Source organism: Pyrus communis, chromosome 14 (genome assembly GCF_963583255.1).
Source record: "Pyrus communis chromosome 14, drPyrComm1.1, whole genome shotgun sequence".
Taxonomy (NCBI): Eukaryota; Viridiplantae; Streptophyta; class Magnoliopsida; order Rosales; family Rosaceae; genus Pyrus; species Pyrus communis.
The window spans coordinates 18,090,285-18,115,171 of NC_084816.1; the positions used below are offsets into that span (position 1 = coordinate 18,090,285).

Here is a 24,887-nt window from a genome sequence, read left to right on the forward strand (position 1 = left end):
TGGGGACCCATATAACTAAATTCAAAACACAACCAAATAAATTAACACTTTTTTCCCATGTCTGAAAAATATTCAAATTTTTATCCCCGAATCCGTGCCATTCATGCAGTTATCCAGGGTTATCGGATTTAACGGGTTGAATTTTCATCCCTAGAATCATTCTCGAGCACTTAAAGTGTTTCCTGCAATAAGCATATAACTGATGTTTTTTTCCAAATGCACTTCAATTACTTTTGGAACCCACAATCATTCTACTAAAAACATTTTAATTATTTTAAAAGCATTTCCAAACAAATGAATCGTGGAATCAGACAAATGAACGATTTAACTTTATGAATATTTGACAGATCATTGAAATTGGCTGAGAATACTCCTAAGCGCCACCACTCAGCTGAGCCCAATTCAAAACCCAAATGTTTCCGAAATTCCCTTCAGCCCAACAGCCCAACTACTAAACCCCATTTCCCCATTCATCCCCATCCAATCCAATCAATTTCTCTCTGGGTCCGTCTGGGATCTAAAACCCTAACCAGCTGAGCTCCCCCTTTTACCCTTCCTTCCGTAACCCCTGACCTCCTCCTCTGCAACGACCGAAATCGATTGACGATGCAGCACGACGAGGTTATATGGCAGGTTATCCGCCACAAGCACTGCAGCTACATGTCCAAGTATATGCCTTTTTCTTCCTTTTCCCCCCTTAAATTTTGAACATTTTTGCCTGCGTTTTTTTGAGTATTTCTTAATTATTTGGTTTCTTTTGGCAGAATTGAAACTGGGATTTTCTGTAGAAACCCCTATAACGTTACCGGGATTTGTAACCGGAGCTCCTGCCCTCTCGCTAATAGTCGTTACGCCACCATTCGCGACCATGATGGTACTTTTTGCCTTTTTTTTTTTTTTTTTTTAAGGAATTACTTACTTGATCGATATGCCAGTCAATATTTGATTATTTCAGTAATTGGGATTTGATTTCTGATCGTTTTAGCCGATTTTCCAAATTTCTGGTTATGTTGATATCAACAATTCGCTTCTACGCCGGCAGCAATGTATGATTACTTCTATTTGCTATGTTTGTTTTCTGCAGGAGTCTTCTATCTTTATATGAAAACTATAGAGAGAGCTCATATGCCGAGCAAATTATGGGAAAGAGTTAAGTTGCCGCGGAATTACGAGAAAGCACTTGAAATTATTGACAAGCATCTGGTATTTGAAAATCTTTGGACCCTGGTTTAACTGTTAATTACTTCACTTGTATATGTTATTAGCTTTCACAAGGTCGTTAATCACATTGACCTTTCTCAATTGGCAGATGTATTGGCCTAAGTTTCTCGTGCACAAAACAAAGCAACGGCTAACTAAAATGACTCAGATGCGGATACGCATGAGGAAGCTTGCTTTAAAAACAAGGTTGGTATCTTCTGAATTTGTAACGCTTCTTGCCCGTGGAATGAATGTTCACTCATCTAATAATTATTGTACTTTAAAAAGGTTGCCTGGAAAGTGGCTTCAGAGAACTGGTTTCATTACCTTCCAAAATGTCCATCTTAAGGAAGCTATGTTGAGCTGTTGTATCATGACAATTTATCGTGTTTTTATCAGGGAGAAAATAATGACGACACCAAGGAAACAGATAAAGAGAGAGGCTAGAAGAGAGGAAAAGGCTGAAAAAGCTGCACTATTGGACCAGGTTATAACTTATGCCGCTGCCACAGACTATAAATACACCCGAGCTATTAGTTATGTTTCCTATTTCTCATAATGATTTGCTATTTTTTTGCAGAGCATTGAGAAGGAACTTTTAGAACGCCTTAACAAAAATGTTTATGGAGATATATACAACTATCCCTTTAAACAATACCAAAAAGTTCTTGATGGGGCAGAGGTAGAGACTGAAAGGGAAGAAGAAGAGGAGGAGGAGGTATTCTCGTACAATCTGATCATTGCCCTCTTTTTTCATGGTCTAGTGTCTCAGTTATTAGTACTGAAATCCAAAATATTTAATTTTAGGTCTATTTGAAAGTATATTTATCATAATGTAAATGCTTTTGTGCTTCGAAATAAGCAGGAACCTGAGATAGAATATGTTGAAGGCTATGATGAACTTGAAGAGGAAGATGATATAGAAGATTTTGCTGGTCTTGCAATGAACAATTCGCATGCAGATGATGATAATGGTACAGTACAACCAAATTCTATTATTTTAACAGAATATGAAATGGAAGCATGCATAGTCAATACTAAAATTTCATAATTCTGGTCTTCATACTCTATATTGTACTCATTCGTGAGTCAAAAGAAAAAAGGTTCACCAGGCATTGTTCTAACTGGTGAAAAAAATAATAAAACTATGGGAAAAGTTTGCGTTAGTGTTCGTGTCTAGCAAATGGACTCAATAAAGGATCTTATTGTGCAGTTGGAAGTGATGAAGGGGCAGTAGTTGCTCGCAAGAGAGGGCGAAAGGAATCTGCCTTTTCTTCTAAAAAGTTTGAGAAAGATGAACCTGCTGTCAAATTGAAGAAAAAGCCAAGGGTGCTTGTTGAGGTAATTCTAGTTACATTGTAAATTCGTCCAGCCTCACTACATTGTTAGTTATGATCTAATGTAACTTTAATCATATCACTAAGTATGAGATCAGAAAATGGCGATTATATTTATAATAACTTATGGGCCATTATTTTGAAGAGGTGCAAACTTACTGGAACTCTGTTGTTGGTTTCAGACTTTCAGTATAGTTGTGTCGCTTATCTTGAGTTGAAATTATTGATACATCACTCGAAGTAAAACTAGTAGTGCTGTCACCTAAGACTCACACAAATCCTATATTTCCCATTATGGGGATAGACTGATCACGGGTTGGATTTCGATCTTTTTGTAGGTCAAAACTTAGGTATCTCCGTAAATGGTCGTTAGAGCAGTGCCTTTAGTACAAATAATACCCTTTTTGTTTTTTTTTTTTATGATGGGAAAATGACTAGAAATAACTTTCTATGTCCCCTATATCCACGTCTGTTGGGATGTGCACAACTCTTTCCCCCAATCTGAATCTATTACTTATTTTATCAGGTGGAGCATGAAGACACTGGTGCTAGGCAAAAAGCAGTCCAGTGAGAGCTACTGCTTATTTCGTTATTTGATCTGTAAAAGACATGGTTGCAATGCTCTTCTGCTTGTTTGGTTGGTTGTCGGTTCGTCACAAAGCTTCCTGCGCAAAGAAGAAACTTGCTAAAGGAGACCAAGTTTCAAAGATTTTGATAGCTCGGTATGTTGATTATCGTAGATTGTACTGCTAGCAGATTAATCTATAAATTAAGTCACAGATTGTACTGCTAGCCTTGGTGTCTTATGTCTTTTCAGTGAGGATCTAGTTAGAGTTGGTAGGCGGCCAAGGGATATTTGTTATTGTTAGTCCTTTGGCCTTCTGGGTTGTAAACGTCTTCTGTAACAAAGAAATACAGTTTTGTTCGAAGGATTCTGCTTTTTCCTTGGGCAATTATGTGTTTGGATTTTATTTTGTTTATGAATCATTGCCCTGTTTATATTTGGATTGCATTCTTGTGATTTCTTCCTTATATTCTTGTTATATTTAATTTTAAATAAAAAGATTTACAATGATTTTTGACCGCACGATATACGATAAACGAATGTAATTGGAGGATCTCCGGGATCCTCACAAAGAGGATCCTCATTCATTTTTCATCAATATTAGACTTAACGCGTGTAGTTTGGCTACATTTTCTAAAACAAATTTTCATTTTCCAAATAAAGAAAAATAAACTTTGAAAATGAAAAACTTGAAATAAATAAAGTTTAAATGTATAAATTTTAGAGTGCTGATAACAATATATACTTTTTATTTTGGTAGAAGTAATAATTTGCTGGGTACAATTAGGCCAGAAGTTTGGGCTAAATTATATGATAGCCAGGCCTTCCCACTGGGATATATAGCCCAGAACTCCTCTCCTCGAAATGCAGGTGAAGACAATCAATTCAATTCCCTTTTATTTTTCCCAGCCAATAAACATTATCCAAAACAAGATCTCCCCAATTGGCCTGCTGAAGTATAACAAAGTTGCAAAGATAATAAAACCACCTTTTCTGCTAGGCAGTTGGGATTTCACGATGAGGTGCATCCTGTTTCACCCAGCACTGCTGCCTCTGCACACCCAGCTAAACCAAAGACAGCAGCTGCTGGGTACGCATTCCACTAAACTTGCTGCTGCACCTGCACCTGCACCGCATAGGCAGCAGCACTTGCTCTCGTTAAGAACCAAGGCCATCCAAAACGCTGTTACTTTTCTTGGTGTCGATCCCTCTGCCAAATCCGGTGGAGACATTTCTGTCCTCCTTCAAACTGGGTACCTGTTTTCTCACCTTCCAATATAAAATTTCATTTTTCCAACTGTGAAATTCATGTTTTATCTTCTGTTTTTTTTGGTTTTGTGTTGCAGCGGGGTGCTTCTTTTGGTTTACTTGTTTTCCAACTTCGTTGTGCCGGTTCTCGTCTCGAAATTTTTCGGGTTCGATAAGGTGGGTGAAGAAGTTGAGGACGATGGCGACCTATTTAACAGGTGAAGACCAGCACAGGCCACAGCGGAAGGAAAATGGTTCCAAGAAAATGTCGAGATTTTCTTTTATTGTAGTTGTTTTTTATTCACTGTAGAAGTTCGTTTTGGGTTAAAGTTGGGAGGGCACAAATAACAAATATGATTCCTAATGTGCTAATTTATTATTATATAATTTTATGATGAATACTGCTTGCAGTTCATCATCAGTCTTCCCTTGCATTTAACGTATTTTCATTGTAAAATTTTTATAATCAGGATCCGTTTAATTTTATACAAAAAATCATTCAAATCAGAAATCGTTTAGTTATTCAAATGTATCAAATAAATCAATAAATCATAATATAGAATCTGAACCTACACTGTTTAACTTGTCTTATGCTGTTTTGGGTCTATATTTGCTCAAAACAATTTACAATTACCAGCAAAATCAAGCCTGTTTTTAATCAAAAAAGAGAAAAGGAAAAAGAAAAAAAAATACCTAAACAACCGTCCAATCACTTTCAACTGTATTCGAAGATTTTTCAGCAGGGGATGTATTTTCAGGCTTAGGAGGCTTTTTTGAAAATAATGATGACTTGTTGTCGAAGAAACTCGAAAACGGTTGGCTACCGGGGCTCTTTGAGTTTTTCTGGTCCTTCGAACCTGATTTTCTCAACTGTCTGTCTTTACCACCAAAGTTAAGGGTAAGTCTCCTAAAACGCCCTTTTGGTTCTCCCGAAGGGGTCATCGATTCTTCGGGCTGCTTCATTGCTCTTAGTGCTTCCTCTGGATTGACCAACATAGTCTCTACTGTTTCATATACCTGCACCAAGCATTGACCAACAAAATATCAAACTCAAATTTGGCTAAGCAAATAAATTTACATCCTTATTGCCCGAATCCCCCACCCTAAACCCCGAAAGAGGAAAATAATAATTAAAAGTTATTTATAGAGAGGTGATAGCCACCTAGGCATAGGTTAGAAGGATAGAGAATAATTAAACAATCTAATTGTAGATGAACTCATCTTCTCTTATGATAACCTTGGCCGCCACAAAATTATCGACAAATTTTATCTGAAAATATTTCATCAACAAATTTTACTATTGAAATAATCCGTTTTTGGGTTTTTAAAGTATCCGTTCTACGAGTGGATGACACCTCGACAAATATATCTGATCGGGCATCCATGAGTACCATAATCACAAAAGTTTGTTAACGTATTCTTTAAATTGCCTACGAAGGCTTTCTTATTCTAGACACTAGTCCAGTTGACATAAAATTATAACAATCAACCTTTGGTTTAGCAATATGAAGCCATCATACCTGGCAAAGCTCATCAACCTTCTCAGTCCACGTGCTGCTTTGACAAGTGGAAACAACATATTCCTTGCACTCATAAAACAGCTTTGAAAAATCACTGCTCGCGGATAGTTTAGCCTCAGCAATTACAAATCCTAAACCAAGCTGGATGTTGCAGAACGAGCATCATTAGAACAGTATAGAAACAGCGGCAATGTATTAAACGATGTTAAAAACAAGCAAATATAATACCATAAAAAATTGAATTTACCAAAGAAACAAACAGCTGCTGAAAAAGCTCGGAAGGTGATATGTCCTCAAAACCATCCAGGATACCTTCCCTACAAGATTAATACACAATGCTATAAATGTTAGACAGTGGTACTAACACCAGAAACAGGTGTGGCAAAATGAGCATTAGTTCTTCCAACTTACACTGCTAAATCCTCATCAAAGAGGGGTGCTTGTTTAACTGCTGGAACTGGTTTGGATGTATCCCAAAACTCACGCCACAAATTGCCTAACATCAAAGCATAACCGTATGAAATTTCAAATGAGATTTAAATATATGGTGGTACTTCCAACTTTCAGATGCACGTATGCATTATAAAGGTTAAAAAATAATCACATAAAACAGCTAAGCATCCTTATTGTAGGCAATAATATGGTAGACTGGTTACCTTCCAAGCAATTTCTCCCATAGATACATATTTAGTGTACTAAACCAAAGTATTATTATATGCAAAGTAATTTGCAGTCTGTTTTATGCATTCGACATCCTCTCATTGTTAACTTGGATGTACAAAGCTGTTATGTGACATAAACAATTTAGAAATGAAACAATGAAAAAAGGTGGCACCTTCTTTTTGCATTCGGCTACTGAGATAGCCTCTTGTGGACAATTCGTCACTACCGTCGAATGAGTCTTTAGCCTCATCAATTGGCTCAGTCTCTGTCCAGTCAGGAGGGGAGTGCCATCTCACAAAGTCTTCCAAAATACAACCAGGATTTGCACCCTGCATATGATAAATGTCAGAACTTAATTAACTTGAACAGTCAACACACACCATTCAGTGAATCTATAAAATAAGCTTTCATTAGTGAAAACCTTGAAAGCCTGCATGTCAGAGAGGAGTTGAGAACATCCAGCACCAACGCTGACCATAAAGATAAGGCAAATTGTCAAAAAATATACCTAGATTAATAAGGACAATAGTATGCAAGTTTATTGTGATTAATATGTATATGTACAGTTCTCAAAAAAAAAAATGTACATGTACAGAGAACTAGGAAAATAAACAAGTCGCTTTAAGCAAAATGCCAAATGTTACTTGAAAACAAAATGTGACTAAGAATTAACTCAAATACAGACCTTCCTGTTCGAAGCACAAACTCCTCATTTTCTTTGATAAGATCTTCAGTAAGCAAAGGTACTTCCTACATATAATAATGTGCATATATGATATAATCTCAAATAATGTGGCAAGTTAAAACAGTTTTCCTTGAAAGACAAGCTATTAAAACATACCTGGGTCACAGGGGAGTACACAGGTTCACCAGTTTCCAACATTGTCAGGTTGCCAGATGGGCTATCAGCACCTAGTCGGAGGACAAGTTCCCCAGTGCTTAACTTAGCATATAAAATAGGGCATGCAGGATTGTCTTTAGAAAGAGCAGAATCTTCTGCATTTGGACTAGCTTCCCTTATTACAAACTCTAACGTTTCAGTGGCGATATCACGACGCCTTTTCCTGGAAACACAACAGTTCATAACTTGCAGCCGCTGATACAAAAGACAGGAATTCAGATCTGGAATCTCATCGAAGGGAATGCTAGGCACATGTTGTTCCTCAGACCAAATTCTTCTCAGCTGCATGTGAAGGAAATTCAAATCAACAAAACATTAATGATAAAACAGCATATTAAGTATTCAATTTCAGCGGAGGAAGTATATATAAGCATAAAAAAGCCAGAAAATTTAAGATGGAAAACTTTCTGGTTAGAAATCTACTCAGCAGGATTATATTGCGCTAAAATGTGATAAGCAAGGATAATACCGTCCCTGAAGGCTGAAACTGAACCCAATTTCTTCTTTTTCAGTTTAAGATAATAAGTTTATAGTCAAGATCACAAAATACTACCTAGAACTTATTCAAAGAGATGTGTACTTCCAGAAAATATATAATGTGTTATGGTTGCAATACAGGAAGCCAGAACTTACTTCAACAACAAATCTGCACCAAAAAAGGGTCATTTTCTTGAGGGTTCTGAAGCTCCCAATGACTTCAGCTAACTTAACAACAAGGCTTTCAGGAGGAGCACCATGAATATCTCTTGGCAAAGATGCTGTGGTAATCGCTTCTGCACCAGAATCAATCTTCCGTCTTAGAAAACTCCCCTCTGCGAATATCTTGCAAATATTACAACGGAAGTGAAAGATCATAACACGATAATGAAAAACAAAACAGGAATAAGAAGAACCAAAAGGAAGTAACTGTCATGAGGTCACCTAACGTATGAATCTACCTGCATCAAACAGTGCGTGGATCAATGCTAGGACCTTCTCGTTGCTACAAAAATCAGATGGCTTTTCATCCTTTTCACGAAGCACTAATGACTTCACTGCAGAGAGACTCAGACCCGCTCTCTCCCTGACAGGTGAGGAACTTCCTGATGATGCCAAAAAATCTTTCAATGACTTGGACTTCTTTCCAGCCCTGGATTAAATTTCCAAAATATAAGGGCAGAAAGTTAGGATATCATGTACAAACTGAAAACTCACATTGACATATAGAACCGTTTAATAACTAAGGGCACATGTATTACTGAAAGAGACTTTCTGATTATAGAAAAGATATTCACTTCTTATTATATGAATGCAAGACTACTGGTATCCGTTTAACATATAAACATATTCACAACGTTGAAAGACTGCAATTGAACAAATTTCCAACACAAGTGAACTCCAAAAGTTGTAAAGATTCACAAGTTTATAGGAAAAGTTTCAGAGAAAGAAGACTTGTTAAAGGAATGAATCGCAAAAATGTAAATACTTACTCAACAGCTGTAGCCAATTGTCTCATAACAGACAACGGAGGAATCACAATGTTGTCTGAGACTAAGCTTTCAACTGATGGGATCATCTCTGCCCCCTTGCAAATATCAAATCCCAATTTATCATCAAAGCGAAAACAACTAATAGAAACAAGGGACAAATAATCCAGTAAGTAAAGTTATCAATCGCAAACTTTCCAGGTTAGGCATCACACAAATTGGATGATAATAAGGTTTTGTTCTTGCTATCTATCAGCTTGGCACAATGTGAGTGTTTTTCCATCATTATCAGTTACTGAGCGTGCATCACTAAATTTTCTTAATATGTACAGGACCAAACACCTGATAAAAATTAAGTTGAGTTTCCTAATATAAGAACAAAACCAGTCCGCGAGGCCCTGGGTGAAAGGTCGAATAAGTTACCTTTTCATTCGTGAATGTGATGTGATTATGTATTGATGATCTAAATATGAAACAGAAAACTTAGAAGACAAACCATCATAACGTGTTACACAGAAATAAAAGATATAAGAAGCAAACCTACCTTTGCTTCCATATCGTTTTTCATGTTCAGCAGGTACAAATTTTCATCATAAAAATGAACCGCCATTGAAGAATTCTCAGCCTTCTCGGTATCTTCACCTCCTTTCTTCCCTATTCCAATGTGCCTGAATCTATCCTGCCAATCTTGCTTTGTCCCTATGTTTGGTGGTCTCCACCTAAGATGCCTCGATTCATGCAAGCCCTGTATTATTTCATTTCCAAGCAATAGAGATCAAACAACCCTATCAAATCGTAAATTATCAAAAACTCTACTCAAGTAAGCCGGATTTCACAATGTAGTATCTTTTTTTCTCAGCAACAAAACAGAAAATGATAAAAAAAACTGGTTCTAGTCCCTAAACCAAAACACCGAAAAGCAAAATCCTCCAAAACTTAAACCGATTGATCCTACATTTCCAATCCAAAACAATAAAAACACAAAACAATTAAATCAAAGCCAATTTGAAATTCCAGAAAAAAAAATAACAAACTGACCTTTGATTCGCCATCCTCCCTCGGCGATTCATAATCGATCGAACTCCTCGGCGACTGCTTGTCAGAATCTTCACCGATTCAACACCAAATTATCAAAAAACTAAACAACATTTATAATCCGAAATTAAGAAATCAAATCCCGAAAAACAAAACAAAAATAGCATCGGGGAAAAGTCAAATGGAAGTCTGGGGGCAGTAAAAAATAGTAAACGGAGGAAAATACGATTCAACGAATGAGATCAAAAATAAAATACACCTCGATCGGGCTTCAAGTCTGAGAGAACTCGCTCCGCTTTAGCCGCCGCAGAATGGAAGGCGGTCCTCGCTTTGGATACAAAGGAGGGCGACTCCATATCCTGCGCCGGGGGTGCGCACTGCGCAGGTTAGGGTCTCAGTCTGTGCGTACTAGTACTACCGGGCCAGAGGAGGATTCCATATTTGTAGCTGTCGAGGGAGACGTGGGGAAGAAATTGCCATTTGAATACAGAGGGACTTTCTCAAACACGCATGGTTTTTATATTTTTAAATTTTTTTTCTTTTGTTTTTCGGAATTTATTATTTTTCTTAAGATTTTATATGGATAATGTTATTTCCACACTTTTACTTTTCACATAGTTTTATTATTTTTTATTCATTGATTTTCGTTCAATTTATTTAATTCAATAATTAAAAAATAAAATAACGTGTGAAAAGTTAAAAATAAATTAGCAGATAGCAGTACCCTTTTATATTTGTTGTTTTTTGAATTTCATGAGATACGAAATTTGAGGCGAAAATAAAGGGCAGAATAATAATTACGGATATTTTACGGACATTTTTTACGCGGTCAACCTGGTCAGAGTTTTCTTGTGCGCGTTGTTTGCTTCATTACGTACGATGAATTTGTGTTGAGAGTACCATAAGAAAAAGAAGAGACTTGTTCTTGCTCTTCCGGTGGACGGAAGTCCCCCGGTTGGGTTGGTTCAACCAAGAAAGGCATGGTGAAAACTGCTTGTGTACCTGATGCGGATCCTTTTCAATTTACTTTGTGTTTGATTTACAAAACTTTGTGTTTATATTTGAAACTGTTGATATTCTAAATCACTTTGTAAAGGTTATTTATATATAAAGTTAATTAAAGGTAAAGTCGTTTAGTTAATTAAATATAGAAAATTCATAAAATGGTTTATAATGTTTTTATTGAATCCGTCCATCTATTTGGTATAATTTGATGACCAAATGGTCTTATATATCATAATTTTTTGCACAATGATTTTGTAGTGATTTACAAAATTAACGGTTTCGATTGTAAACTTGAAATTCTGTAATCGACAAGAAGTGAATTGAGGAGAAATTCTTCTTCAACTATTGCGAAACCAAGTTAATTCCATTTGTGTTGGTTGTGATGTTCTTGAGCGTGTTTGTGCTTGAGATGCACTTAATGTACAAACATCGAGGGTCAAGTCAAACAAGTGAAGAGACCTTCGTAAAGATGCTGATTAGATCCTCTCCGAATCCCTCGTTCAAGCAGGAGCGTTCAATAAAAAATGAACGGCCATGATTAATTTGAATTTTTCAAACCTCTCCCTCTCTCAATCTTCACCTTCTTCTCTTCACCATTTCTCACTCACTTAAAAATTAATTTCAATCAATCCAACAAATTAAACATTATAACACCCATAAGCCAAGAATAAAAATTTTAATATGTGATTTTTTTTAGGCATTTTCCAAATACTCTTACAACCAGAAATTAAATTAAAATTTCTGAACAACTGCAAGAAATCGCAAGAAGAAAGAAGAAACTTGTCACATTCCGTATTTGACATGAAACCCATTAAACCCAAGAAAGGGAAAAAAAGGAGAAAATAGCTCGGATGGAAAATCGTCGCTTGGGTTGTCTCGTAAAGATGGTTGACTTCGCAAATGTCTAGTTATCGAGCAAGGGCAAATTTATATATATATATATATATATATATTTTTTTTTTTTTTTTAATAAACGATACTAGAGGAAGGGCTAGTCATAATCTGATTTAAATTTGTTTTAATGAGAATCAAACGTAAAACATTTCACATACAAGTGAAGAGAAATACACTAAAGTGTAGTACAAAATGATAAGAATTTAAAACTAAATTCTGACCATGTTCCAACAAAGGTCTAATCATCAACACTCAAAATAGATGTGGCATCTCTGTGACCTTAATTATTAATAAGACATTTAGAGAGGCCACACTCATTTTAAACTTATAAGATTTGATCTTGTTACAGCAAGTTGTCAACCCGTCTCCCCATCCTCCTCCCTTTCTTCTACTTGGTGTTTTCCAAGCAACCAAAGTCTTGTGTCTTTTGAGTTACTGATATCCAAGAAGCATATTGTGTTGGACATCTTCGCATAATTGCAGAATTACGGTCGAAACTTCAAGTGATTTTGTATTTTTGTGTTATTTGACTCTTATTTTTTCAGGTGTCAAATCCGTACTTGGGGTTTGGGCTGCCGGCCATTTCAAGTCTTAGCTGCGTTTCTTTTTGTTTCTTTAGTTTGAGGACTTGTTATGTATTCATTTCTCCTATCTGTCGCAAGTCAAGAAAACAATAATAAATTCATCTTGTTCCACCACAATCTCCAATTCTCTCTATTTTTCCGTATTTATAACAAATATCAACATATTAAAAAAACCAAATTAATATAAATTTTGAAGAGTGCCAACAGAAATGATGCCAAAGATTTGACAACTAGACAGACATCGAATTACAGAGACAAATTCATCGAAGTGAAAACAAATTATTAGGTTTTGCTTTATCATTTGATAAATACCCGCATCAGATTTAAGGAGTCGAAGATTTGATTTTGGCAATTTATAAATATATCCAAAGACAAATTAATATATAAAATATAAAATAAAATTTGTTTCTTCTATTTTAGAGAAATACGGGTCATTCAGCGATTTCAAAATTTGGATGACGAAAAATATAATAAACTAACAATTGAATAAAAAAACCCGAGATTCCAACAAAACACGAAACAGATGATTTACATAATTAAAGTAAAAAAAAAAATTAAAAAATAAATAAATAAAATAAAGTGGGTTTGTACGAATGAATGTTGCGACTTGTTCGAGGCCAAAATCAAAACCAAAAATTTGACAGGCACGGAGAATCGCTTGTTATTATCGCCAACCTTCAATGCAATTTGCGCCATTCTTATATTAGACGCCCTTGCTCTGCAAATTGGCTTCTACTTCTACGGGAAGCACTTCTCGCACAAAAATTCAAATTAAACTTTTCGATAATAACAAACAGACATAGATCTAAAACGAACGAAAAAAGACTAAAAATATTAATTGAGAGAAAAACAGTCGAGCCTGAAGAAAGACGAAGACGGATAAACTGAGGCGAATTGTTTTATGGGCTAACGTTTATTGGAATGTTATTTATAGGCACGCAGGATGAAACCCTAGCATGAAGGAAATGACGAGTCTACCCATCAAAATTTTGGGTTTCGGCTGTCAATGCCCAATACAAAACTTGTGGGTTTAAAACTCTTGGGCCTGTTTACTAACTACGAATCGAAATAGGAAGAAATCGGAAAACGATCAATCGGAGTACTTAAGAATTTGGGATAAGCAGGAATCGAAATCTAACAATCTCATCAAACCGTTTGCTAACTGTCGGGAATCAAAAGTATGTTTGACTACCAAAATGTCATTGGAGAAATTTTCTTTTTTGTTCTCCTGCATCCTCAATTTTTAAAATATAAACTTGTGTTTGTTGTAGACCTATTTAACTGAGGAATTATAAAGAGATGGAGATAGGGGGCAAGTACAGAGAAAAGAGAGACTTTGGTTGATTATGTGATGTATTTTTTCACCTCATTGTGCCATTATTTATAGTAACAACGAAGGGGGAACAGTTGTCTTTCAAGTAATACATTACAATTAGAAACCTATTTAAAAGATATTGTAGAATCAGAATAATGATTCACACAATCACATTTGTAATGAAGTTGGGATTGCAAAACTCCTCATTCAATGTGCAAACACTTAAGTAAATGGCGCATTAGGTCTTCAACGATGAAGGAAGTACAATTAATGAGGTCACTGGCACATTGATCGAATGCAAGTCTCAAAACATACAAAAGAATGCATAAGCAGTAAAACTGACAAAACCTCACTATGGTAAACCTCAAAATGGTATAAAAACCCAATCTAAGGAGAAAAGTGAGAAGTTTCATTTAATTCAAAACTAAACGCATTCAGGACGCTAGTGAAACGCTCACAAGGATATGACCATCTCAAAATAGATGGGTCGTTAAAACTTATTCAGTTAGCAAAAGCTCTATGGGAAAGATGCTCCTAATCATAGTGGAGACTATTGAGTTCATGACTGAACTTCTAAGGTACGCATATCCTGATTCGCCTTACTCTGGTCCTGTAAAATCTTGGTCCCACATACCACAATAACGGTGGTGATTTTCCTATGGCTAAAGGTGATGAGCTCTAATTAAACCAATGTTCAGCGACTAAATTTGGAGCTGAGGCTATGAAAAAGTGCAGTTTTTTATGAGTCGTTTCCCCAATTATATTAATCTTTACAAGGTAATAATATGAAGTATGTTATTTAACTTCATGGGATCAAAGATACGTGGGAGCAGTAATGTACTAACAAACTTCCTTTTTAGGTTCTTTAGTTTATAACTTTTATAATTGATGAGATTGGTTTGTGATTTTAGAATACAAATGCATGTAGCTTGCATCAAGTGCCTAGTGAATCATTATAATTAGTTGCGGAAGTCATACTATTCTAATATCAATAAGGGATCGCCTTTATTTATATAACATGTATGAATAGCTTGATTACACTCATGTGGGAGAATGGAAGAGTTTTACTCTTAAATGTGAGTGAGTGCAAACTATATTTGATATATAAGTTGGACAAATATTAGTTTTGGACTAAATACATTTAATTATAATTAAATGTTATAGAGATGGATAATGTTAGGGAAACTAAATTTCTAAACTGAATTTTGTAAACCAAATTAGTAGATGTTGATGATTGGATTATTACTTAAGTGTTGATTAACATGCTTATTTTTTATTGGTGACACATCATTTGGTTTGCAAATTTAGTTTGAAAAGTTGGTCTCCTTAGCCTTATCCTATAGAGACAAGCTTTCAATTCATTTAGGTTTAAGAGGTGATTAAAACCTCTTAGGAAACAGGTGAATTCATTTTGGACTAAGAGGTGATTAAAACCTCATATACCATCTTCAAATGAGATGTCAAATCTTAAGTTGAATGTCATGTAATCAAATTTGAAGATAGGAGTAAGTTCCAACCGATATGATTGGCATATGAGTTTTTATACGTCAAATTTGACATATAAGAAAAGGTGATGTCAAATAATTTTTAATTCTTTTATTGTGTGGGTCTCATTAATGCACCAATTATAGATCTTGAAAATTTATTTTAATTGATTTCTTTTTAGAATGTGTCCTACAAATATCATTTATAACAAAAAAATATATCGGTTGGAAAAAGAGAAAATCTGACATTGTCACGTTAGCCATAAAATTAACATTTGACATTTATGTTTTGACATCTTCTTTGAAGATGCTCTTAGACTCTCCAAAGAAGATGTCAAATCCTAAGTGGAATGCCATGTAATCAAATTTGAAGGTAGTAGCAAACTTCAACCGATATGTCAATCATATGTGGATTGACCTATGAGTTTTTATATGTCAAATTTGACATATGAGAAAATGTGATGTCAAATAATTTTTAATTATTTTATTGTGTGGATCCCATTAATGCACTAATTATAGATCTTGAAAATTTATTTTAATTGATTTCTTTTTAAAATATCATTTATAACAAAAAAAAACATATCGGTTGGAAAAAGAGAAAATCTGGCATTGTCATGTCAGCCATCAAATTAACATTTATCTTTTGATATCTCTTTTGCAGATGCTCTTAGGAAATTGCTGTAACCAACTCATGATAGGAGGAGAGGTTACCAACACAATTAATGAATGTCTTTTGGCCTCTCTTCTCATGAAAATTGTATTAGAGCAAGTTAGTTTTATGGTGGAATCTCAACTTTCTTTATAGTATTAGAGCAAGTTGTCTCACATGTGAAGCCAAACGATCACACGGGCTCCATGTCACCCCGTTGTGTTGTACATGTGTTAGACTTGAAAATTCACCACACGTGAGGGTACGTGTTAAGAATGAATCTCACATTGATGGGATGAGAGATTTTGCATGGACTTATAATTAAGTAAGTTAGGCTACTCCCATATTGCTAATTGATTTTATGGTGAAACCTCAAATTATTTTTTTAAAAAACGTGTTCATATAAGCTCGTTATATTAGGTCATTTCCAACCGAAGGGTCCAGAGGACCAAAATGCCGAAAATCGTCTCCAACCGAAAGCAAAGCCAAAGACCTCGTGAGCCCTACTGAACCAAAAAAGGCCAAAGAGCTAACTGGATGGCCCAAATAAACCAGCCAACCAGCCTGCTGGCTAGCCCAATTTCATATATATATTTTGTTCTTTTCCATTTGCCTAGCCCTTTTTTTTTTTTTTTTTTTTTTGTGTTGGTTCTTTTCCACTTGCCCAACTCACTTTAGGGTTTAGGGCTTAGGTTTTATTTTTATTTTTATTTTGTACCAGCCCATTCTTTGTTTTTTTATGCCTAACCCACTTTTCTTTCCTTTTTTTGAACTTTTTTTTTAATTTCTAATTTTTTTTTTTCTACATCATTACTCACATATTTTTCATTATTCCATACTATCTTATCTCATTTTATTTTAATTCTTTACATTCCATAATATACCCCTTTAGCCCTCAGTTGGAGACAGTTTTTTGTGATAGAGCTAAAACGAGCTTGCCATTTGGCCCTCAGTTGAAGATGGTAAAAAGTATAGTCATGTACTGTTTATTAAAATATTAGTTTCTTTGAGGACCGGAGGGTTAAGATGACCTTATGAGCAAGAAATGTGAGGAACATAGAGAACAGAAGATCAAAAGTTCGAACTCAATCATCACGAGTTCTTCTGCAGGTACGATCTGAAATTAATGTGAGTTTGTTCTGATTAGACGTTCTGACTAGTGGAACGTAGTTAATGGCTTTAATGGTTTAGATAGTTCTCAGTGATGTCCGTCCGTATTATGTTTTCATCAGAAATACAGTATTTAAACCCGAAAGTTGTTTCTTTATCCATTTTGTGCGTCGCTTTGCAGAAAATTTTCCCGAGAATGAATGCAGAAAGATTAACGGATGTATCTGTCTGGCAATTACGCAGACTGAAGCATTCTCTGCTTTTGGATGGATGAGAACGTATTTTCCATCTCCATTCAAGAGTAAGGTTGAATCATTGGCCATATACTTCTTTTATCATGTGAAGCGGATGATGCTGGAATATAATCGTTTCCTTTGCTTTTCAAAATCTGTCATGATGCTTTGCTTCTTTTGTGATGGTACAGATAGAATTTCATTGATTCACTCTTTAATGCACATGAACTTAATTATCCCAAGTATAACCTCCTAAGAAGGCCAATTTATACAGTATTAGACATGCTAGTTACACGGTGACTATTATATCGAGAAGATGGTGTCTTTCGTTTGTGGCCCGAGTTTTTATTGAGCAATTAACTCCTTCACAGTCATTGGGGGTGAGTATTTTGAAGGGCCATCGAAAAGTTTATCCGTTATGATGCCATGAGTTGCCTGTGTTGGATGGTAAAAATCCCAGAATACATGGTTCCTCCTGTTGGAGCACAGGGATGAAACTGGCGTGCAAGGAAACTCGGCGTTAAGCTTCCCCATCCCACAGCATGCAGCTCTAACCTCTGTAAATCCTGAAATCGAATACGAAATTTTTGGTTTGTCAGTTAACTTCAAATTCTTCCTTTAGTTCTTACAAACGCGGGAAAATAAATAGCTTATCATGATCTGCATATGTTCAAATTGACGGTTTGACAACACATGCTCGACGGATTGGCCATAGATTGTTTCCGCTTGTAAAGAAGGAAAAGAACATATGAGTACCATAAGAAGCTGCGTTTTGAACGATGTTAGTCAATACAGTATAAGTGTCGAAGAGGGTGTAGCTTATGCCCAACGCCGGTTTCAATTGCTGCAACATGGACTTAAGGGCTTCATTGTACATGACAGACATCGAGTTTTCAACATCATTGCACTCTCCTGTACTTGAATTCCTTTGCGCCGGACAGCAGCCAACTGGCCCAGTCCCTATAACTACAAATTTCTGCGCGCCTAGAGCATGCATTCTCTGCCAAACAACAAAGAAAGAAGCACGTTAAGCATTGAAGTGCAACTGAAGTTTCACTGTGCAAGCATGGAGCTAAGGTAATGTGTGCTTGATACCTGTAATTGTTCCTTTAGATTCGACACCATCAAATCGGCATACTGCTGCAGCGTGTATTCATTTTGGAGTTGGGAATTTCTAAAGTAGCCGAAGATGTCATTGCTTCCAATCACAATGAGAAAGAGAGATTTTGAAAGATGGTCCTTGGCGCCCTTGGAGCCTAGTTGTAGCCCAATGTTTTGATGCACTTCTGTGTAGTAGTTTACTTGGTATGACAAAGGTATCGCCTGACGCTGTGACAACAAAGAGCAATACAGGTCAGACATAAATCGTCAGACAAAGCTATTCTATTTGTCCTTCACACGTCTAGGCACATGATACTGAGATATATTTCTAGTAACATTTTAGATTTCTCCTATTTAGGTCTTCTTAACATAATTTCTTGTTTAGAAGTAAGATTATATAGTACACACTCCCACATGATATTACAATTTCATTCAAATTATTATAAAATGTGAAAGAGTTATATTACGTGACAATATTTTCACTACACAAAACTTTCTCCTGATTTTGAAATTAGGATGGGTGGCCAACATTTTGCGGACTTCACTTTGAACTACATAAGAAGGTGGTATAGAATAACACCCAAGTTTTCTTGTGAAAGGTTTTCACGAACTTTCGTTAGTAGGGTTACATGGATCCCACCCACCTAATATAAAATAAAAGATTTGGGTTCTTAAAAAACACTCTTATTTTTCTTTTGAAAGGGTGCTGAAAACATTTCGCTTACATATTGTTCATCTGAGCCGTTGAAGATTCCAGCTCCTCCGGAGGCAAAGCTAACTCCGTTGACGAAGGATGCTTTTCGCTTGTTGGCCTTGGATACAAGTGACAAATACGGTGGCGATGTTGGTAACCCTACTTTCTCAGCTGCCAACCAAAAGATGACAAGATTATATACTACGTAGCGTAAATGCTTCTCGTTCTCTCAAACATGTATAATGTCAGTTTGTCATGATTTCTTAACTGAAATATTAAACCTACCAAGAAAATCTGCAGAATTTTTTCCATTACCCCACCTCCCAGTTGCTACTTTGCCAGGATAATCAACCCCATTATGAGGAAAATCTGCCTTGAAAACAGAGATTTTTAGGTAATCGTTGTTACCAACGTCGACTAACGAGTCTCCGAACACGTATATGGCGGGAACCATCTGAGCCTCCGAGAGAGTGACGAGGAAACCAGAAGTGAAGAGAGAAAAGACAATGACGAAGAAAGCCTTAGGCAAAACATTAGTGTAACATTTAGCCATGTTTATGGACAACCCGTGTCTAGAAAGATGCCTCCAAATTTGATGTTTTTGTGTGATAGTTTTGAGGGAGATGAACAAGTGGATGTTCTCTTATAGAGGGAGATAAGTTGATGAGCGTACGTATGAAAAGGAGACATTTTTGCTGTGTGGGCTCGAGCAGTAGCACTCATCTGAAACCTCCTCTCCTGACACTAATATTGTCATTACCATAATTATTCTATAATTTGTTCCTCAACCCTTGTTTGTCTCTTCCCAAAATATCAATCTTTTGTCATAGGAATTTACTTTTGTTAATACAAAAGGTTTTTGTTTTTTCTTTTTTGAATAACTAATTCTTTTTTCTAGTTTTAATTGTTAGAGTATACCGTTGCCAATTTCATTGATCATATGCTCCGACCATCTTTCGCTTGTCACCGTTCATCATGCTCAATATCTTTGCTTAATTATTCTTTTGGTTAACTACTAATTTCTCCGTTGATATATTCGTTGATTTTGTTAGTTCACTTTTCTTGGTTACATAATTCTTGCATAAATATTGAGTTTTCCCCGATGAATAAACATTTTATTCCACCAAATTATCCATGATTATAATTTTTTTGGAAACAACTATATATTTACAAAGAATAGAAAATAAATCAGTTTACAAATTTGTCATTCACGAGATATGAATTTCACAGCATTATTCTCGATTATAATTTAGCATCCTTGGATTAACATTAATCTCATATTTTGAATAACTAATTTGATTTTTTGTTGCTAATGTTACGTTTTTCTCTTTCCAGTTTCAAAGAAGCAAAAAAGGAAGTAAAAAACATCATAGAATATGAACACAAAAAAGGATATAGAGAAGAAGAAAGAGACATCCTTCACAGTTCATAACACATATCTCTATCCTTGTCTGCTGCCGGAGTCTAATCTACTGATTGCTACGTGGATGCACCGTCCCGAGTCCCACACTCCACGCACCATCAAACTTTGCCTTTTCTTCTTTCTCTGTTCTTCCATTTTTGAACACTTGTTTGTATTTTTGTGCATTTTCAGTTTTATTTGCCGACCCAAAACAGTTGTTTACAGATTTCTCATATGTTGCAATTTTGCATTTCCACTTTTTATAATTGCTAGAGATATGTGCACCTGAATTATAAAATAAAGAATGCCATTATTATTAAAAAGGAATCCTTTGATAAAGTACAAAAAAATTGAACTGTTTATTGAATTTGTTCCAGGTTTTTATTTTTTAACTTTAATTAAATTTCTTGATTTCTGCATTTATACTCAAATTTTTAATTCAAATATTTAAATATGACAATTTAATCAATTTAATCATTTTCATGGATAACAAATTTTCATGGATGGTTAAAAGAAAATATGTATGTCATCGTATATATTACCTACACTATATAAATTGATAAAATACACTTAACTTGTGATAATACGAAAATAAATAAAACTATTAATCTATCCATCATCCACAAAATAGTTTAGAAAAATGTCATCTTTCATATATTTATAAATCCATACTAGTATATATGTTGATATATATAGTACCTATAACACATATTAGTAGACACGGTTAACTTACGATTGATGTAGAAAAACAATTGAGAAACGAATTAGGAGTAGGAAGAAGGAGAAACAATTTAATTCTTATATTTAATCCTAAAATTACGTAAATATTAATCATATAAATATGGAATAACATTTGTCACAATCTAATAAAAAGATAATAAAAATAAGCTGATATGGATAATCAACGAGTGGACCTAATCCAATAAAGTGGACTAAATCCAACAAAGTGGGCTAAATCCAATAATAACTCCTGAAATTGAACTTATATCAAGTTTGCTCTTATTATACACTAATAGAAAACAATAAGTACTTCAAACCAGTGACGGTATCAAAATTTTAATCGTGAGGGCATTTCATCGAGCACTTGATGTGCATATCGTCATCTGCCAAGCTATGTTGCTTGCATACTTACGTATGAGGAGTGTTGTCAAGTGATCCTAGTGAGTTTTGTTGAGACCCCCTACCAAAAAATGCCAACACATTATGACGAGTGCTATCGGGATATGCCAAATATTTATTTCAGCGAACACTTAGTGGGAATAAAAGAGTCTTGTGTCAGACATTGGAAAGGTCCTTAAGAACTTCACCAACTGTTTCTCCGACCTCTTGAGGGTCCCTATGAACCCACCCCTGCTTCAAACTAATATCAGTAAGAATAAAATTTGCATTTTCTTATAAGGGAATGCACATATTCCACTCTTTAAGAATAATGTATCTTCAACATATAAATTTTATAATTGAAACAATCCATTTTTAATACTATTATTACCATATTATATTGACCCCGAAACTACTAAGTACCGGTCAACCACAAAGCACCTTGAACCCACCAAAGAGTCCGTGCTTTGGCACCCATGTCGAATCACATGAAACAACGTCACAACAAGTGAGAGCCATGACACATGGCAATTACCCATTAGCTATCCCCAAACCAATGCGATATTTCGCTCCAACTTGAAGACCAATCACGATATGACAAGAGGCGGCACCACATTAAGTGCATTCTATCCCACGCACATTGGCCAATTTTGAGAATTCTCCTCCAACCTTGCCTCTAAACTCACCCATGAGGCGCCTTAAACATACTTTACTAGCTTAAGCAATAGAGGCTCTTAGTCTGGTACCACACCGGTGAGCTTTGATACTTATTCTACCTTCCTTGCACGTTGCTTCTTCTAGCTACTCTTGAGTGGAAGGCTCTCGCGAAGATCCTAACCCCCTATCTTACATTGACCCGAGGTCCACTCGGTTTCGTACGTCAACAAATCCTATATAAAGATCATACATATAAAATTATTTGAATTGAAGAGGGTTTATGCATTAAACTGTATGATAATACTTGAGGAGTAAATTAACACATTCTTCTAGTGAAAATAGACAATAATTTAAAGTATTGGAGCTAGGTATATCATCTCTAGTACCTAATTCAAAGTCGGTCTTGAGGGTAGTCAGAGTAGGGGGGCCGTCTAGGGCCCCTACTCCGGAGAGGTCCTCAATTTTTTAATATATATATATATATATATATATAATTTAATATTTCATTCTTTGTGCCTGTTCAAATAAGAAGTTTACAGATTTTGAGTTTTTGAGTCTTTGCTTATAAAATTTTGTTAACTATACCACTTACATTTGCCTATGTAGAAAAAAGGTTTTCAAAATTAAAGTTGATCAAATCTTATATTTGATCAACTATGACATAAGAATAATTGAATGAGTTAGCTATATTATTAATTGAAAAAAAAAATTGGTTAAAAAATTAGATTATATAAACGTAATCTGTGTTTATGGGGATATGTTTCCATCGTTCATTCAAGTTCTACATGCTCACAATATTTTCTCTAGATATGAAATATTGGAACTTCTTTCCAAGCATCTATTCTCTTGCACATTCTTCAGGTGGTTGTGACTTGTGACAAATAAATGATTAATAAGATAGACAAGGTTAATGAAGCTAGTGACAATTTATGTAACAAGGACATTTTCTTATTAGGATCTTTTGTGCAGATTAGTTGGGTGCTCTCTTTCTTCAATGCCTCTGCTGTTTTTTTTTTTATAGAAATTGTCTATTTCTTTCAAAGTAAGTTCTTAATTCAGGTCCAAGTGGTTGATGTGATCTTGTTGGATGAGTTTCCCACTTGGATACTTGAGCTTTGATGCCCTTGTATCGACGATTTTGTTATCGGACGGGTGCTTTTCTCTGTAAAACAAGACTGCAAAATCCTCTCTTCTGTGTGAACGAGAGTGACCTTACCACCCAAACATGCCACGTCAAAAGTACTTTAAAACTTTGGGTTGATCACTGTTGATCTGTGTCAAAATTAAATACCCAATAAGAAAACCAAGCGAATTTGGAGAACCGTGATTTCTAAGGTGCGGACGGAGCTTTACAGATGGTATCTTTCTCACGTTAGTGTTGTGCTTGTATGATATTTGACATATGAATAACAATCGTAGTTTCTGTTTCTCTTTGAGAATATTCTGCGCAATTGGAAGCAAGCTTATGTGTGCCGAAAAGTCAACACTTATGATTGATTTGCATAAGTAGAGATGACTCAAATAGGCTTCCGTGTGCTAAATTGTAAACATATTGTGTGTGATCAGTAATTTAGGCATCATTCTTAGTGCTAAGAGTATTTTAAAAAGGCAGAGTACTTGTTACTGCAAGAGGAACAACGGGAAAAGGTCTTTGTGCCTCGTGGATGAATTTGGTAAAGGTACTCCCTCGCAAATAAGTAATGATTCTGGGTCCAAGTTTAGCAGTTGCAGTGTTGTGTAATGTTCTCAATATTGTATCAGATGGTGTTGGTCTGCTTGGTGGAACCATAAACTACTTGGTTTCACATGATGACCCCCCAAGGGTTGCAGTGCTGTACAATGAGAATGTATCAGCTATGGGCCAGCAATTCTTACCAGGTTTTAATCCCAAAACTGAATATGTATGAACCATGACATATTATAGAGGAACACTGCCTCTACGAAACCATGAGATGGAATGCGGCAATACCATTATACGCCGGAATAACATTTTTCTTTATTTTTTCTTTCTTCTTCATTTAAATGCAGATTGTAGAGGACAAGATGCTGGCATTTGATCTTCACAAACGCAACATAAGTTTTTTTTCTGAAAAGAACATGAATCAGAAATGATGAAATTGAGGTTCCACTATAAAACCAATTGGCAATATGCGGAGTAGCCCAAGATCATATAAGCACATAGCAAACCTTGTCCCTCATCAATGTGAGACAACTCTCGAAAAGAAATACATTATTTAAACCTGAAAGTTGTTTCTTTATCCATTTTTTTTCTTTCAAGAAACTTTATGCTTTGCTTTGCAGAAATTTTTCCCAAGAATGAGTGCAGGAAGATTAACGAATGTATCTGGCTGGCAATTTATGCAGACTGAAGCATTCTCTACTGTTCGATGGATGACAACGTATTATTTCCCATCTCCATTCAAGAGAAAGGTTGAATCATTGGGCCATTTACTTCTTTTTTATCACATTTTCTCCTATTTATATAACTCAAATTGATCGATTTTGATATTATGTGAAGTGGATGATGCAGGAATATAATCGTTTTCTTTGCTTTTCGAAATCTGTCATGGTGCTTTGCTTCTTTTGTGATGGTACAGACAGAATTTCATTGATTCACGCTTTAATACACACGAATTTAGCCCAAGTATAACCTCCTAAGAAGGCCAATCTATACACTATTAGACATTCTAGTTACACGGTGACTATTATATCGAGCAGCCGAGTTT

At 35.5% G+C, this 24,887-nt stretch overlaps 3 protein-coding genes, 1 long non-coding RNA gene and 1 other non-coding gene across 7 annotated transcripts; 2 read left to right on the forward strand and 3 right to left on the reverse strand.

Annotated features, from left to right (window-relative positions):
• The first annotated feature begins 498 nt into the window (after positions 1 to 498).
• On the forward strand, positions 499 to 3,536 carry LOC137715920 (uncharacterized). Of its 2 annotated transcripts, none has more exons than XM_068455283.1 (9): positions 499 to 668; positions 765 to 874; positions 1,085 to 1,203; positions 1,310 to 1,407; positions 1,600 to 1,687; positions 1,781 to 1,918; positions 2,063 to 2,174; positions 2,414 to 2,541; positions 3,064 to 3,536. In XM_068455283.1, the coding sequence occupies exons 1-9, from the start codon at positions 607 to 609 to the stop codon at positions 3,106 to 3,108; spliced, it is 900 nt and encodes a 299-aa protein (XP_068311384.1). In that variant the 5' UTR covers positions 499 to 606; the 3' UTR covers positions 3,109 to 3,536. The 2 variants fall into 2 exon arrangements, with proteins under 2 accessions (XP_068311384.1, XP_068311385.1); XM_068455284.1 differs by having other exon boundaries at positions 2,066 to 2,174.
• A 450-nt stretch (positions 3,537 to 3,986) lies between these two features.
• On the forward strand, positions 3,987 to 4,781 carry LOC137716523 (uncharacterized). Its single transcript, XR_011065688.1, has 2 exons — positions 3,987 to 4,355; positions 4,449 to 4,781. It is a non-coding gene; the product is annotated as an uncharacterized lncRNA (long non-coding RNA).
• A 116-nt stretch (positions 4,782 to 4,897) lies between these two features.
• LOC137715321 (uncharacterized) lies at positions 4,898 to 10,428 on the reverse strand. 2 transcript variants are annotated; one of them, XM_068454604.1, is made up of 14 exons: positions 10,195 to 10,428; positions 9,939 to 10,006; positions 9,445 to 9,645; positions 8,904 to 8,998; positions 8,373 to 8,563; positions 8,068 to 8,246; positions 7,375 to 7,716; positions 7,219 to 7,283; positions 6,955 to 7,003; positions 6,706 to 6,862; positions 6,282 to 6,366; positions 6,118 to 6,187; positions 5,871 to 6,011; positions 4,898 to 5,367 (listed from the first exon to the last, which is right to left on the reverse strand). In XM_068454604.1, exons 1-14 carry the CDS (start codon positions 10,289 to 10,291, stop codon positions 5,044 to 5,046), a joined length of 2,064 nt encoding a protein of 687 aa, XP_068310705.1. In that variant the 5' UTR covers positions 10,292 to 10,428; the 3' UTR covers positions 4,898 to 5,043. The 2 variants fall into 2 exon arrangements, with proteins under 2 accessions (XP_068310705.1, XP_068310706.1); XM_068454605.1 differs by lacking the exons at positions 9,939 to 10,006; positions 10,195 to 10,428 and having other exon boundaries at positions 8,904 to 8,991; positions 9,445 to 9,575.
• Positions 10,429 to 13,014: 2,586 nt separating this feature from the next.
• Positions 13,015 to 13,137, reverse strand: LOC137716657 (small nucleolar RNA snoR86). Its single transcript, XR_011065722.1, has one exon. It is a non-coding gene; the product is annotated as a small nucleolar RNA snoR86 (small nucleolar RNA).
• Positions 13,138 to 17,401: 4,264 nt separating this feature from the next.
• LOC137714792 (GDSL esterase/lipase At5g55050-like) lies at positions 17,402 to 19,557 on the reverse strand. Its single transcript, XM_068453927.1, has 5 exons — positions 19,290 to 19,557; positions 19,036 to 19,175; positions 18,305 to 18,538; positions 17,966 to 18,209; positions 17,402 to 17,775 (listed from the first exon to the last, which is right to left on the reverse strand). The coding sequence occupies exons 1-5, from the start codon at positions 19,555 to 19,557 to the stop codon at positions 17,555 to 17,557; spliced, it is 1,107 nt and encodes a 368-aa protein (XP_068310028.1). The 3' UTR covers positions 17,402 to 17,554.
• Between the last annotated feature and the right edge of the window lie 5,330 nt (positions 19,558 to 24,887).